At 34.0% G+C, this 16992-nt stretch overlaps 1 protein-coding gene across 2 annotated transcripts in view; it reads right to left on the bottom strand.

Moving 5' to 3' along the window:
- The window catches only part of pnt (ETS transcription factor pointed), a 95797-nt gene that overhangs the window by 49547 nt on the left and 29258 nt on the right, over positions 1 to 16992 (bottom strand). Inside the window, exon 1 of one of the 2 annotated variants that reach the window (XM_081973966.1) lies at positions 2014 to 2744. The exons of the other annotated variant lie outside the window; for it this stretch is intronic. Within the exon in view, the coding sequence (XP_081830092.1) occupies positions 2014 to 2086 (73 nt within the window). The 5' untranslated portion in view covers positions 2087 to 2744. Of the gene's footprint in view, positions 1 to 2013; positions 2745 to 16992 lie in introns of those variants that run through there. 2 annotated transcript variants of the gene reach the window in all.

Raw genomic sequence — 16992 nt, 5'->3', positions numbered from 1 at the left:
AAAAGAAAATATTCTAAAGTTGTACTACCACAAAATGAAAAATCAAATACATACAATCAGCGAAAGCTTGATTTTTTACTATTGTAATTGTATACTTTAACCATATTCATGACTGGCAGTTCTGGGATCTAATTTTTTTAGTAAAAACTATAAAGTTGATGTATTTAGTATTTAAGAGTGACTGGCTTTTAACATGGCGAAATTGACTGTTCAGAAGCAACTTTGACCTTTCATCCAGATTCTTTTGATAAAGTTTGGTGAAATCACCCATTAGAACCAAAAACAGTGCAATCAAATTGACACTAAAAACAACTAGGAAACAGCCTTATTTACTACTTTGTTCAGTTTTTGAGACATTTGGATTAATAGTTTTTGTGACAGTTTTTCTAACTAAACTAATTGCCACTTAAAACTAACTGGCGTTTAAATTGGACTAAAATAGAAATTAGACAATTTTAATTTAAAGTTAAATACAGAGTATCTGAAAAAAGTTTAAAAATTAAAAATTATTCATGCTAACTAGTCGAATTTTTAAACAATACATCAATAATTATCAAAAATGTACTAACAAACTGAGCTTTTGATACTCTGTATTACTGAAAGCTTCAAAATTTTTTGATTTTTTTTAATAAGGAGAAGTTTGTACTTTGAAACTTTTTGTGTATTCGTATTATTCATTGAGATATCGAAAAAGATATTTGGTACTTTTTTTAAGAATTCGGTGGCTTAGTGAGTTTTTCCCACATTTCATGGTTTTTGATATATAAATCAAAGTTGTTTGTTTAATAGGTCATCCTATATATTTTTCCAAATCGATTACGACTGTGCCCTATTTTTAACACATCAAGAAAGCTGATTATGTTGTTGGACAGGACGCATTAAGCTTGCTCAAAATATGGTAAAAATATACAGGATGTTTTATTTAAAAAATCCAACTATGCTTTACAGTTAGTTTAGTTAGTTAGTTAAACTTTTTTTTTGGTATCGGATAAAAACTGATTTGTTTGTCTTATTTTTAATTTTTAATTAATAATAACCATTTAAAGAACCTAAACTATTTATTGGCATAGGCAATATTTAATTTAAAAAATAAATTTAAAAAACAGAGTTAAACGCATGTTTAAATAAAATGTCATAAATCACTGAATTCGGTATTAAAGGGGTTTCAGAATATGATGCTGAAAAATTTGGACCGGATTTAAAAAAAATGAGGTTGATGATGGTTTTGCAAAGACAAAACGTCGGAATGAAAGACTGATAATGCCATTTTAAAAGTTGCTGTGGAGAAGTGTAATTAGTTTTGGTCTAGGTCCAATATTAACGTCACAAAAAAAATAAAACGTAAAATTCACTTTTTTCAAAATATCTCTAAAATCATCATTACGCAACTTTTCTCTTATTTAACCAAATCTGTATATCTAACTGTTTTTTAAGAATACCATAGTAGCCCTTCTTATCTCTCTTATGTTGACAAAAACTACGCCACTGGATTATACAGTCAAACTGTATAAAGATCAGTTTTTATATTTTCGAACAGAAACATTGAGCCTCTAAATGATCAAATTCAGTAAAGGGTACATTAAGCAAGTAGTACTTTACAATTATTTAAGTACCAACTAGAGCAAATCTCAACATCTTAAGTTGACTTAACCAAACCCTAACAAATCCAATTTGAGTTAGGTAATTTAGATTTTCAAAAAATATAATAAGTTAGCTTTTTTGAGATTAAATATAAAATTATTTATTAAGTCACAAAATGAAACGTTTAATAAGGTACAATTGAAAATTTAAAATTAATATAGAGTTATAATACTGACACGTATTTCCTATCTAACAAATAATATAAAACCTGAGACGTTATTTAGAATCCCAAATTTTGACACCAAGGTTTAAGTTCCTATCTATGGGCAGTTAAAATTTATCGTCATCAACCCATTCGTTCAATGAATACGAAAGAGGGTTTTCAGTTTCAAGAAGGCTATCTAATCTATGCAAAAACACTAAAATCCTTACCTTTCTGCCTACTAACTGGCTTCATTGTTTTTATTCCCATCACGCAGTAGGGCCTCAAAATGTCTATATACATTGACTAGACCTCGACCTTTCGATACACCCTTAAACAAACACACATACACAACATACGGTCACCGAATCGAACGACAATGTTTTTAGTTGGGTTAACTAACTGGAAAACTTAGGAATAGTTGAAAAGACGATCACAGTTATTATAAAATAGTTTCGAAGTCTCAATAATAATAGACATTTTGGCAAAAAGATGATTTTTTGCCGATCCGAAATATGTCCATTCGTTTATGTTGTCACTGTGCGCGCTATTTCTGGAGTAGCTTAAAATAAGTTTCACCATTCATGATGTTTTCGATTCATACGAGTCAGTGCATCCACAGATCGGTCCCGAGGCAACTAAAACTAAAATTTTCTCAACGTTTGCCCTTTGTCAACACTGCGAAAAGGTCACACCGCACAACTTATATGTCAAACGTCACAACACTGGAGCAATTCACTGTTTTTTAGTCGTTGTTCGTGTGGTACCGAGCAGCAGAGTGCCGGCAATTGCACAAAAAGGGTTCAACGGGCACCGGTACTAAGTTCCTTTCGTCCTACTACAAGGTAGTACTACTTAACCTTCGGATAATACAAAAGATGCTGGTACCGAGAATAGATACAAAAGAGCGAGCACCTGCAGAACCGCCGCACTCGGTGTTATGAATTGGTGTATGTTTAGCTTAGGAAACGCGTTCGCTCCCTTCCACTAGGTTTCCAACTTATGAATGAACGGCTAGTCTCGAGACGAGGGGCCATATGACGTCGTAGTACGACTCTTCGAGCGGATTTTGTGCCGTTGCCCAAAGTACCACCTATACGTCTTGATACTGAACCTGACAAGTGGCTTTCTAGAGTCTTTATAATTTTAATAACATGTAAATGCGTCGAGTGGCTTTTTCGATTAGTACCTTAGTACCATATTAAAACCGTTCAAATCACATGGCAAAAGTGTGTGACATGACAATCAGTAATTATAGTGTGGTAGTCATTCAATCAAGAGAAGGTGCTATAATCAATAATTAGCAGAAAAATACAGTCATAAAAAATCAAAATTTGAGATAATTCACTAATCACTAGTTACAACTAAAGTTGGGCTTAAAGTACGACGTGCAAATAAGCTGTAAGTGGACAAATGACTGAGCTGTCAAATTAACCAAATTGTAGCTGTCAAAATTTTGGGTTTTGTTTTTAGCATTTTGCTATGTCCACTACAGGTAATACCATTCATAGGCAAAAAAATAGTATGAAATGGCTAGCTGTGAAAAGAAGCTATTTGTCTGTATTTATTATTGGATAATTTTACTACATCCAGGTACAAGGATGTCCAAATAAAGATGAATAAGTAAAATTGTGTATATCATAAAACCTTTTCTATTGATTAAACAATATAAACTAAAAACCGTTTTTGATGAAAATCTTTACGAATAGTGTGTTCCAAATTGGTTCCTCCCGGTAATGGCTACCGAGTCGGTTAAATAGGGAAGGTTTTGGAGAATTTTGATTTGAAACTATTTTTCGTTTTCCGAAAAATTGGGAAGACGTCAGAGTTTGTACCTTAAACTATTGCTTACAGAAATTTTGGCACCCTTTTACTTAAACCACGATAAAGTATAGTTAGAAAAAATCTTTTGTCATTGGTTTTCCAGATATGGATGATAATTTTGTAACTTCTTATAGACGCCATCTTGGATTTTCGCATTTTTGGAAAACGGTTAAAACATGCCTTTCGATAATGATGGGCGTAAATTCACCGTGACCGGTTATTTACCGATAAGGTAAAGTAAAATTCAGTGTGACAGGAAAATTTACAATTTTACCAGTAAATATACCTATAGGTCTAATTGAAATTTGCTTGAAAGATATCATTTTCCTGTCATTAATTTCATTAAAGTCATATAAAAACTATAAGTAAAATGTTTTTGAGATAAAAAAAATTACGCAAATCTGAAAATATTATTATTTAAACAATTTGTAATTTACATTTAAAAACCAACAATTATTAGTGTCAAAACAACTGCTAAATATATTTATCTCGGAAAACTCCTTTTTCGAAAACTATGTTAAACTGTAATTCTTGCAGATTCTAAGCCAATTTTGATATTTTTTACCTTAGTGACAGTTATTACGGGGTTTTTGAAACATAATTTAGCTAGGTAGTCACGTGACCACTGTCAAAACAACTGTTATAAATCTCGGAAAACTCCTTTTTCGAAAACTGTGTTAAACTGTAATTCTTGCAGATTCTAGGCCAATTTTGATATTTTTTACCTTAGTGACAGTTATTACGGGGTTTTTGAAACATAATTTAGCTAGGTAGTCACGTGACCACTGTCAAAACAACTGTTATAAATCTCGGAAAACTCCTTTTTCGAAAACTGTGTTAAACTGTAATTCTTGCAGATTATAGGCAAATTTTGACAGTTTTTACCATAGTGACAGTTATCACGGGGTTTTTGAAAGATAATTTAGCTAGGTAGTCACGTGACCACTGTCATAAATCTCCGAAACACGTTTTGTATCCAATACTGCAAGAAAACTTTTCTAAATCCTGATTTTTGCAAATTTTGAGCATAGTTTGACAGTCACAGACAAAATTCCATTTCCATTCCAGTTGATCTTTTCCATTTCAATATTTCGACGTTCTTTTCATATCTTGGAAAGCTTATTTTAATTTTCTTATTTTAATTGTCATATTTACATAAAAACAAACAATTTATTTCATTGGTGATCTGAAATTTATATTGGTTTCATGGAAACCAAATTAATGAAAATTTTGCTCTTTTAGGTATACTTTTTATACTCAGGACGGTTCTTCCGTAACAACTCTCTTCGTAACAAACCTACTAGATCATTTTCAATTTATTATTATTCACATTTTTACTTTACTCTTCATGTTTCTGTTATAATTCAATTCCTTTTACTAATATACTATTGTGATACAAAGTTTTGCTTATTTTTTCATTTTAATTTTGAAAGTCTTAATAGACATTATCTGTCCTACCCTAAAATATTATCTAGAAAATTTTCAAAAGAATTTCTTCAGCAGAAAATATTCCTCCTATTAAGCGATGACGGTTTAAGATTAAATTTGTACAACACCAGATTAAGGCTAAAACAGGACCCTTCTGTACTATAGATAGGCGAAGAATTTGCAAAAGTAGCAGCTTAATTTGACTTAATGAGTCCCTTCATTAAGACCTGACGTTTGCAAAATGTAATCGCTTCTGATGGGTTACCCTAAGAAATTTGGTGGGATACTTGAATGAATAAATTTATTATATTTAAAATTGATTGGGAAATGCGGCGGATGTTTTGAAAATGTTGCAAATGTATTAATTACCACGTTTTTAATCAGTCCAGTTTTTACTAAGCGGATATCCATATCCTTCAGAAATGCAACAGTCAATTAAATTGCATTTATTCGAAAAATATTATTTTTTTACTGTGTAGCCAAATGATTAGGGTTGTAAAGACCTTTTTACTATGGTTGTTTGAAGTAATAAAGCAACTTAACCATCTCGGAATTCTTCCGACCATATCAGGTAATATTTACCATATTGCCTCCTACCTTCGAACCTTCGGTATATACAGTAATGTGGTTGTGTCGTCACTTAGCGTTTACATTAGGGGGTGCAAGACAACCGGCCGGAAGTGGAACAGCAGCCACCCTCGCTGGTTCTTCGCCGGAAGTTGTCCGGGACCTCGATCGAGACTACCTCAGGGTTTTTTTGTTAGGATTCAGGTCAACGAATCTTTGTTTAGTCCAAAAAATAGCAATCATGAATTGTATTTTTTTGATGTTTTACACTGTATAATTACGTTCCAGACTAAATAGCAGTACAATAAGCACGATTATGCTAAACTGCCAGTTGCTCAAAAATTGTTATAATTGTCTAATTAACCACACCGGATGTTTTGCAAGATTCAAGGTTATGTTGAAATATTGGAACAACTACCATAAAGGTTTTAATCACAATTTGAAAATCCCTAACGTCATCGTGTGTGGCAAATCATTTGACGTTATTTTACCTAAATTATTGTAAAGTCTCAGTTTTGTTACAACACTTTTAAATTAAATACCTGACCGTAATAGGCCTTGCTTCGTCTAATATTAGCAAAGTAAATATGAAGTTGCCTCTGCAAACAGGATGTTGGTCTATTAAATCTCGTCGCCCATCAAAATGACGATCATGAATTAGTTTTTTTTTCAGTTCGTTCGTTATACACGGTCTTCCTTATAGACAAAAGCCACAACACGAATTATAATAATCTAAATTCAGTGCGTGAAAATACATCTCATTCTAATTTAAATGTTTCTGTATAATACGTTTAGTCCATGACAACTCGAAGCTGAATTAGTTGGCAACACTGTACAGAAAAATATTTTTGTATTTTACTCTTTATTTGATGAACAAGCAGTATTTGCACCTCGATGATTATTAAACACTAATTATCACTATGACTTGTAATCTTCAATACAACGTTTCTTGTAGTATTTTCCTCTTTGTTGCTTTAATTGAATTTGTTATCAAACAGAGTCTTAATTTTCCTTGACAACAACTGACTATTGACAACGATTGAAATTTTTACCGTTCCAACTATTTTTAAAGGTCACGTGGTAGTTTTGACAGCTGTCCATTAGCCTTTACAGTCTTGCAAACTCACAAATGACAACTTGAAGAAGAACGAAGAACGATATTAAGTGAAACACGTAAAATGAATAAATCATGGCAAGAAGTCAAAATGCTTGCCAGAAATAGAGTGCGATAAAGAAACTTTGTTGAGGCCCTATGTTCCGCCATGGAATGATAGGAATATTGATTGATTGAAGCTCAGAATTGCCTTCTCAACATCACGTGACGTGTAGTTTACAATTTCAGCTTTTACTACTGCTTAAATTTAATTTAGCAAATTTTCACAGTTTAAACTATTTTTTATGGTCACGTTACTGATTTTGACAGATGTCAGGCGCCTTTACAGTGTTGCAAGCTCAAAAATTTGATTATCAAAGTCACGTGACATGTCTCTTACAATTTCAACTGTTTAAATTTAGTTGACCAAATTTTCAAGAATTGAACAATATTTCAATTTTTCAAAAGTCACGTGTTTGATTTTGATAGGTGTCAACTGGCCTTTACAGTGTTGCAAGCTCAGAATGTTTTTTTTACAACAATCGAAATTACATTCAGCGTGTGGCTCGTCAGGAATATAGACAATAAAACTAAAACCCTATATTTGTCGAATAGTAAGTATATAAAAATAACTAAATACAACCGCAAAAAAAAAGTATAATACGGAATAGTATAATAGGAGTATAATTGAAATCAGATAATACGGATTTTTCGATTGAGCAAATACCGGGTGTTTAATTTAAAATAATCAAAACATGTATCAAAACTTTGACAATGTTGACAAAGATATCAGATTCAAGAAAAACCTGCCAGATCAAATTTAACAGAGTTAGGTATTGAGTAAAATATAAACAATCATCCTGTACATTAAAAATAATTCTCGGAGTTATTCTACTTATTAGTATATCAACACTTCCTCGCAAACTCGGTTTTTTGATCTGCATAAACTTTTGATTTTAAATATCCCCAAAAAAAAAATTCAATGGGGGTTAGGTCGGGGCATTCTATTTGAAAAAGTCAAGTTTGACATTATAACTATTACGTTGATTTCCCTGTATATGCCAATTCTACGTCAAAAATGACCAAAGAAAAATAATAAATTATTGGAAAAAATATTCCTTGATTTTTAAACAAATTTATTCCATAGTATAATTTGATTCACTGTTTTGGTAATTAATCTGGTTTCTACTACACTTTCCCATTTAAATATTTTTTGGGTTTGTCTGTTCTTTCTGATAATTCCTCCTCAGAATTTTCAACTATGCCATCTGTCAACTTTTCATAAATTACTAACAATCTTGGAGTTTTGAGATTATAATAAAACTACTACCTACCCTTAATTTACGAGCCGGTTAAACCTTGATTGAATAACATGAAAGAAGTCATTAGCTCCATTACTAAATATTACACAGAAATCTTGCAGGAGCTAAGAAGAAACAACAAGACCGGATGCGGGATCCGTGCATTGAAAAGGAAGCTGCGTTGCCGTTAATATGGCCCAATTAGCTCTTTCGTTCATGGTTCTGCATGGGTCAATGGATGTCGACCGTATACATACACTAACCGAAATCAACACCCATTGATATCGTATGATACATCATTTTAGATTTGAAAATAAAAATGTGAGTTTTAATTGTCGGTATCAATTCCTATTTGCTCGTTTTCCTTATTAATCTTCCTAGAGTCTATAAAAAGTGTTTAGCTAATTTGTGATTAGTAGTTGCGGTTTAAAAGCCTTATTTTTAATCGCAAAAATTGCAGCAGTGTGTTTTAATAAATTAACATTTTAATGAGATCAAAAATTATTAGTATCCTTCCTCAATCTGCATACTAACCGGATGTAATTCTGATAGGGCAAAAACTTACCAATTATAGGAAAAACGGACTTGCTTTTATTGGCAAAAATATTTGTATTAAAATATACTGTTAAAAGCCACTAAAATTAGTCGTTTGTGGGTATTGTCTGTCTCTAATATCTTCTTTCTTGCACAAGTGTAAAATAAGGAAAATAGTTCAATAGTTTTAGTGATCAGTGTCATTTTCAATTACACAATTTTCCTACTATTACAAGTCTGAATGAACACTACCAAAAAGCTGTTCGAAAACCACAAAAAACAACATTTGCAAACTTCATACAGTTTTCATGAAAACTACACAAATTTAGCGATAAAATTATGAACAATCTGCAGCAGGAAAGCTCAAATTTTTTGAATGATTAGATTCTCAGACTATTCATCTCCTCTTCTTTGATTAAATCAGTTGAATTAATTCACTCTTAAGTCCTTATGAACATAAGAAACCTGTCGGTAACAATAAAACCACGACTTATCCACATCGAGCAAAAACGACCGAGATCGATCGGAAGTGAATCGTCAACGAAGGAAATCAGAAGGAAGTTTTTGTACGAATTAATTGTGTTTTTATGTTAAAGTACTGTTAGGCGGAGTAATATTCATTTATCAATCGATGGACTCAACTTATTAAAACTAGATAAACCTGTTGCTTTATATAAGATGGTCAGGATGTTGTTCATTAAAATTACGCCGGCTCGAGCTTTATTACCTTCGTTTCCTTTTTGTCCGTCTTTTGAAAGATTTGCTATGCTGCCGGTCAGTCAATGAATTTCTGTTTTGTCTGGACGTCTGGGTAAAATGTCATGTTAACATGCATTTATGTCGATAATTTACCGTCTAGAAGTTTGATTAAAGAAGTCATCCACATTCCTAAACGAAAAATTCTTTCCTCTTTCCGCTGAATCGTAAATTACCTTGCGTGATCTTATTTAAACCATTCCAGTTACCATTTTAAGGACTCTTTCGATGCAATTCAAGCTCGCATTAAACTCCGAATGGAAACCACCGATCAATCATCCTCAAACAATAACCTAAACCAACACCGAGTTAAATATAATTAATGAATATTATTTTAATTATCCTCACAAAGCGTACAAATCAAAGGTGACAAATTGATGAGACCGGGAGCTCCACGGTCAGACCTGGGGCACCGTTTCACGGTGCGATGAGCACGCTGGTTGGCAGGATTAACGATCGTCTTATGTTAATTTTCGCCAGTGAAACAATGGAACAGAAAATGGGAGTAATCGTCATCTTTTTTTTATATATTATGTTTAGATCGTCTATTGTCTTTTCTTTGCAAAACACTGAAATGGTACCGGTGTGGAAAATCATCACAAATTTAATTACAGGAGACATTTACAAAAACCCACATGTTTGCACGTACAGACATTTTAAATTAAATTGGCTATCGTATTTAAAAAAAATGGATTGTTACCCTAAATTGGGACAGACGCAATATTAGCGAACCCAAACCCAACCTAAAAATTACACACACAAAATATACTACAAGATTCGTCTTATGTAATTTTTTGTTTTTGACCTACGACCCACCGTTGATAAAGTGTATTTTTTGCTAATTGTCCTTATGTAATCCAGAAAGTCATTAGAACGAAAATAAGAACCGCTAAGAATGAGTGGCTGAAACAACAGTGTGAAGAACTAGAACAACTACAAAGAATACACGATGACTTCAACCTATACAGAAAGATAAAAGAGACGGCAGGAGTAGAAGGAGAAGAAGGAGTCTATTCTCTAATGTAGAAAACGATCAGGGAGAATTAGCGCAAGATGATCAACAGCGTAAAATCATATGGGAAAACTATCTTAGCAACCTTTGTTGAAAATGTAGACGACAAAGACCTCTCGGGACCTCACATCACAAAAGAGGAAATTATAAGAGCGATCAATACATCTAAAGATAGAAAAGCTATTGGCCCAGACCGCAATGACCCCATAGCTGTAGAGTTGCTCAAACTATTGGACGACAAAAGCATCACAGATCAGAGGACCACAGACTAATCAGCCTCATGAGTCACACACTGAAGATATTCCTTAAGATTATCCACGACAGAATATCACTAAAGTGCGAAAGAAACATCGGGTCCACACAATTTGGATTCAGACGAGGTTTAGGCACAAGAGAAGTCAGCTTTGGTAACGAAGAAGAAGTTGGTCTGAAGTCAGAGTTGGTAACAATCTCACAGCAGCAAGACCATTTTGTAGAGAGGTCAGACAAGGGTGTGTTCTCTCCCGACTTCTCTTCAATTTATATTCTGAAGCCATCTTTCAGGAAGCCCTACAAGAAAGCAACGTGGGCGTTAAGGTGAATGGTGTATGGGTCAACAATATTCGTTATGCGGACGACACAGTTCTAATTGCAGATAACATGCAGAATTTGCGGGATATGCTTGGGACTGTCGGGGAATGCAGTAAGAACATGGGCCTCAATATCAACACCAAGAAGACTAAATTCATGATAATTACTCGAAAGCCACAAGAGTTTCAAAACTTAAGCCTAGCATATGAAAATCAACCAATAGAGCGAGTAAATAAATTGAAATATCTAGAAACGTGGCTGTGTGAAAACTGGAAATCAGACACAGAAATCAGATGCCGGATTGAAAATGCCCGTAGTGCGTTCATTCGAAATTCAAAAAAGTGCTCACCAATACCGATTTCGATTTTGGCTTGAGAATTAGATTTGTCAAATGCTATGTCTGGACAGTGTTGCTTTATGGCATGGACGGATGGACACTGAAGGTGAGCACTATGAACAAGCTGTAAGCATTTGATATGTGGATCTATAGGCGTATACTGAAGATTCCATTGACCAACTAGGAGGTCTTGAGAATAATCAATAAAGACCGCGAACTGTTAGACACCATTAAACGTGGAAAAACAGCATACCTGGGCCACGTAATATGCAACGAGAGGTACCAACCAATTCCTGCAATTGATAATTGAGGGAAAGAGAGGAATCGGCAGGAAAAAGATGTCATGGCTCCACAACGTTAGGCAGTGGATACGACTGAGGACAATGCAAGAACTAATGCATACCATACGTAATAAGGAAGAATGGACAAATGTGATCCCACACATCACACAATGGGCACGCAGCAGAAGAAGAAGAAGTCCTTATGTAATGTAGTCGTAGGTAAACCACTTTTTCTTCTAAATATAGTACATAAACATAACTAGAAAAATCGACGTTTAAAAAACACTCAATTTAGGATTCAAATACGTCCCTGTATTGTTTTCTCAAATTACTATCAGACGCGGTACATCCAAAAGCCCATTGTTAAATTGTTCGATGCCGACTGAATCGTAATACACGTTAGTGGGTTCCAGGAACCTTAAATTATTTAAATGATCATTTTACGTACGGCACAACCAAGTAGACAACCCAAAATTCACTGAAACACTTTTTTTTAAACTGTTTGATGACTCATTTTACATGTGGTCGAAACGATAATTGAGCGAGAAATGACTAATTTTTTGTCAAAATTACATTCGTTTGCATAAATCGTGCGAAGAGTGTAACAGAAGGACAGTGGGTCCGGTTCTGGGCTTATTAAACCATCAGAAACGGCGAAAACAATTATTCGTCGTTAATAATGTTGTCCATTCCAAGGTGGAAGGGACCTCTCCACGAAACGGAACCACGCTCGGCTGCTCCTGGTCTGTTCTGGGTGCGCCTTTGACCCCGACGGGGCTCACTGGGAACCGTTTTAGTGGCTATTTGTCTGAACTCAAAATAAACCATGTTGATAACGAACTTTTGTTTTTAAATAGGTTGGACAATGTTTTATTGAATGTAAAAGCGGAATCTGATAAACATTTTACATCAAATATGCCTAGAATTTGAAAAAATTTATTCCCTTATTTAAAAAATTATAAGAATGGTTTCATGTATGGATGGATCACTTCAAACAAAATGGTGAACAAGCATGCCAAATTTCATATGAGTTTTCTTTGTTTAGGAATTAAAATAAAAAGCCTGTTTTTTTGGAGCACATATTTAGGGTTTGTTAGCAGCACTTTTCAACCATAGTTTATATGACACTGACGTAAGGTATTCTACAATCAATTTAGACCACCCTGTATGGCTTTCCTCGGTCTATTTCACTTGGCTTTATCTCATTTCTTACAGATTGTAGTGAATACAGTCGAAACCGCAGAAAACGGTTCCGCAACACATTAGAGCCGCTAATAAACTCACCGCGTATAAATAATGCGTTCAGCTAGCGAACTAAAGAGCGCTTTTCTCCAAAGAAAAATAGCAACCAACGCAGGTGCGATATTTGCAATGCAAATACGGCTACTGGCTACGATGCTGCCGACTTCTTTTGCCCCGACTGCTTGTTGTTGACTTTCCACCGGGGCTTTAAATACTCGCTTTTTTCCCTCTTTAATGAATCGCTTAAATTCTAGCGTAATCATTGCGTCAGATGAAATTACCTTAAGAAAAATACAGCTGACAGGAAAATTATTGACAACGATGGTACTGCGCTTGGTCGATTTGGTTTACGGCCCAATTACGGCTACCTAATGGGAAATTATAGTAATGGTAGTGTAATTCTTCTGGACTACGTAGGATTAAGATTTCATAAGAATTTTAATGTCGGCCGCATGACATTGTTCATTTCAGTTGTCAAGTCAGTGAACTTTGCCTTTTTTTTGTTTGACTGAATAACGTGTCATTTTCTGTTACTGTCCCAAACAATATCAAAACCTTGACTGTTGTATTTATAAAGAGTTGAAAACAATAGAAAAAACACACTTTCAAGTTGTCAATAATTTTCAATAAACATCCTGTGAGTGAAGCAGTTACGCAATATGAAATTATTAGCTAAAAGCGTTATTGCAATTCTCAATTTGGAAAGAAAACTTAAATTATATATGATGGTCGAACAAAAATCCGATGGTGTCAATAAGCTTATATGGATGTGACAAAGCTGGAAACACGAATTTTTTTAGATGTATTCTTTGTGGTCGCAACTGAATAAAATTATTGTTTCAGACTTCATCAATCATTAGATGCAACTATCATCTGTATTTGGCCACCCAGTGCAATATACAGTTTTAAATATTGTCAGAAAACCTTCACAGAAAATTTTTAAATTTGTAGATTTATTAAACATAGTGTTTTGTAGCACTTTTAGTATTCAACATACAGGATGAAATTGCAAAACCACTTTTAACCAAACATTTTTTCGGTAGAATCCACCAGTCGAGAGAACCTTCTAAAAAATGCCAGACGCCTCTACAAAAGTCGTAATCCAAACCAAGTGCTTTACTATCTGCTTTGACAGTCCCTAACTTAATTCCATGACAGCTACAGGGTGGACTTTTTTTTACTAAAATATATCTAAAACAATTGTTTATTTAAGCGCCCTGTATAGCTCTGCCGGAAAAATGTGTGGTGGTAGCGCCAGGCGGAGAAACGTCAAAGTGAAACCAAGTGCAAGCTTTTAAAAAGTCACTATCTGCTTTGACGCCCCTAATTTTAGTTCCATGACAGCTACAGGGTGGATTTTTTTACTAAAATGCAGCAAAAACCATTGTTTATTTAACCGCCCTGTATAGTTTTACCGCAAAAATGTGTCGTGGCAGCGCCAGGCGGAGAAGCGTCAAAGTGAAATCAAGCCAAAGTTCATAAAAGCATTACCTGCTTTGACAGTTCGTAATTTTGGTTCCATGACAGCTATGGGGTGGCTTTTTTTACTAAAATGTAGCTAAAATAGTTGTTTATTTAATCACCTTGTACAGTTTTACTAGAAAAATTTGTGATGGCAACGCCAGGCGGAGAAACGTCAAAGTGAAACCAAGTGCAAGCTTAAAAAGTCACTGTCTGTTTTGACAGCCCCTAACTTTAGTTCCATGACAGCTACAGGGTGGATTTTTTTACTAAAATGTAGCTACAATTTAAAACTAGACTTGTTTTAAATTGTCAGAGACCTATAGAATCATTTTGAAGGTGCCAGAGATCTTTAAATAATACTGCAAGCCTTTCCAGAAATTGTCAAAGACTTCTACAACTGTCTTAAACCTTCCAAGAATTGTTTAAAATTACTAGAAGCTCCTAAATACGACTGAAAAGCTTCTAAAAATTGCCAGAAGCCACTACAAGTGTTATACACCTTCTAAAATGTGTTTAATTTTTTATATAATTTATATATTTTCTAATTATTTGTCAAAAAAATATCAATTATTTGGCAACAGCGCTCAGTGTTACCAACGAAAACTTTTGACATTCATGACATCATCTTCATTTAATTTGACTTTCCGTATATAAACTTGAAAACCAATTTATACATTCTTGATCGAACTGATAAAGGGTCAGGGTAGTTCTATGATCCTTCACAATAATAATAATAATAAACCAGCCAATGAATGAATATTCATTAGTCTCTTTTGCATTATATGTAGATTTGATGATTAGCATAAAGCCATTATACGCCACTTGTGGACAGTATTTTATTCCGATATGGCCAACAGACAGTACGCACTTAACCATTTATTTCGTCTTTTCTTTTTATTATTACCGGATTATTTTGGGGGTATTGAATCGAACAGGTGGTCCGCAAGCCTGAGGTGAAAACAAAAAATGACGCACAGAAGGTATAATTTGCCAGAGCAATAAATAAACAAAAAAAAGTTACACACGCAAACGTAATTATAAGTAGAGAAATAAATAAAACTACACAAGTCGTAAACGCACTTGCTCTTACATATTTTATTATTATTATAGGTCTTGTCTTTGCGAAAAATTACGATTACAAGTCGTCTCGGTTTAGAATTAAGTAGTTATCAACGATTCGAATGCAAAAAGACGGCAAATCCTAATAAGAAAAAGACCGACTGTGAGTTTATCGCGTTTTATGTTAGCTATAATTATTGTTATGGAAAATAGTTACATGAAAGTCTTTAACTACTTAGCCGGAGCAGCAAGAGACCTTCTCGACTTACGTCGTCACGATATACTAACTCATTTTTACTGAATTCCTGCAAGTCTCATGTAGGATTCCATTTCAGTTAACGAGTTCTTTGGAAATTACAATTGGCGTTAACTGCATTAGACGTTTACTGAAAACGATAATTAGTAAATTTCTGTGAAAAACTTGATTATACAGTGTTGAACAGATTTTTTTCATTTTTCAATGTTGGCACAAGAAGTACATGTTTATTGGCTTAACAGAACTGGGGATTTTTCTTTACGCGCAAATAAAGTGAAAATTACCTACGACCTCAGTGTAAATAGCTAATTACGTAATAAATCTCTTTACGCACAGTTGTAAATAAATTTTGTTTCAATATCTTGCTTTATCAGAGTATATTAAATGAAGATCTTCTAGAATATTATCTGCAATAGCAATTAATACAGAATGAAATTTGAGTGGTTTATGTTATGATATGACAGTGACATTAATTGTCAAATAGGTAATTTGATTAATGCTACCAACTTAATAATAATAACAAACTCTAGTAAAACGCTTATGTTTTGTTTCTGATAAATCTCTTAAAGTATATCATTTGTGCGTAAAACGTTGTACGAAACCACGGGCCGAAAGAGAAAGATTACACGTCGTGCTTCTAAATTCGGCCGCGGCGTAATCTTCTTCTTTCAGCCCTCTACGCGTAAATAACTATTAAGAGGAAAATGCTTAAAAGACTTATTTTTTGTTAAACATCTAATTACTAAAGTTTCCCATGTAACGAATCTCCACGTTAACAAGGGTGTTTATTAACATGTTTCCTGGTTTAGATTAAAACTAATAAAACCCTTCTGGCCATGTAACAAGTTTAAATTGGGAATATGATGTTATCGTGCGCTTAAAACCGTTCAAAACTCATCAATTCATTATCATTCCTTAAATAACTCTGCCACTTAATTTAAGGGGGAGCCGCGTCAAAAAATAGGGGTAGGTCGTATCTTTGATGTTTTCACATAGAGTAATTGCGAGGGAGAGACTTCAACCGGAACAAACAGGTGGACAACAAAGTGTGGGAAAAAAAGTTTTGCAGGTGGGGAAGGTTGGAGGAAGTTGGCGTTTTTGGGAAAAATATTGCGTTTAGTCGGGACGGTTGAAAATTACTAACTTGTGGTTGGTTGTTGTGTATATGAAACTTGATACTCGGTGAACACAATCTACAATATCTTCGGTAATATTTCAGCTGATTATTGTGGTTACCATGCGATCAGCATCGAAATTAAAGTGTTTTCGTTTGACATAAAAACCGACTTAACGGGAATGTATGCCCCAAGAATGGCATAAAACAGCCCAAGCATTTAGTTGTTCATGACAGTGTAATTATTATTTCCATTATTAAGCAACATTATATAATTTTAACACTTCTCAGATTCTTCGATATCTTCGTGGCGGTCATCATCATACACACGTCCCGTGACATTTGAAACATAATTAGAAAACTAATAACTG

The sequence above is a fragment of the Ips typographus genome, linkage group LG2 (assembly GCF_016097725.1).
Source record: "Ips typographus isolate SLU linkage group LG2, UJ_Ityp_2.0, whole genome shotgun sequence".
In the NCBI taxonomy this organism is placed as follows: Eukaryota; Metazoa; Arthropoda; class Insecta; order Coleoptera; family Curculionidae; genus Ips; species Ips typographus.
This window is presented reverse-complemented; position numbering and strand designations above follow the sequence as displayed.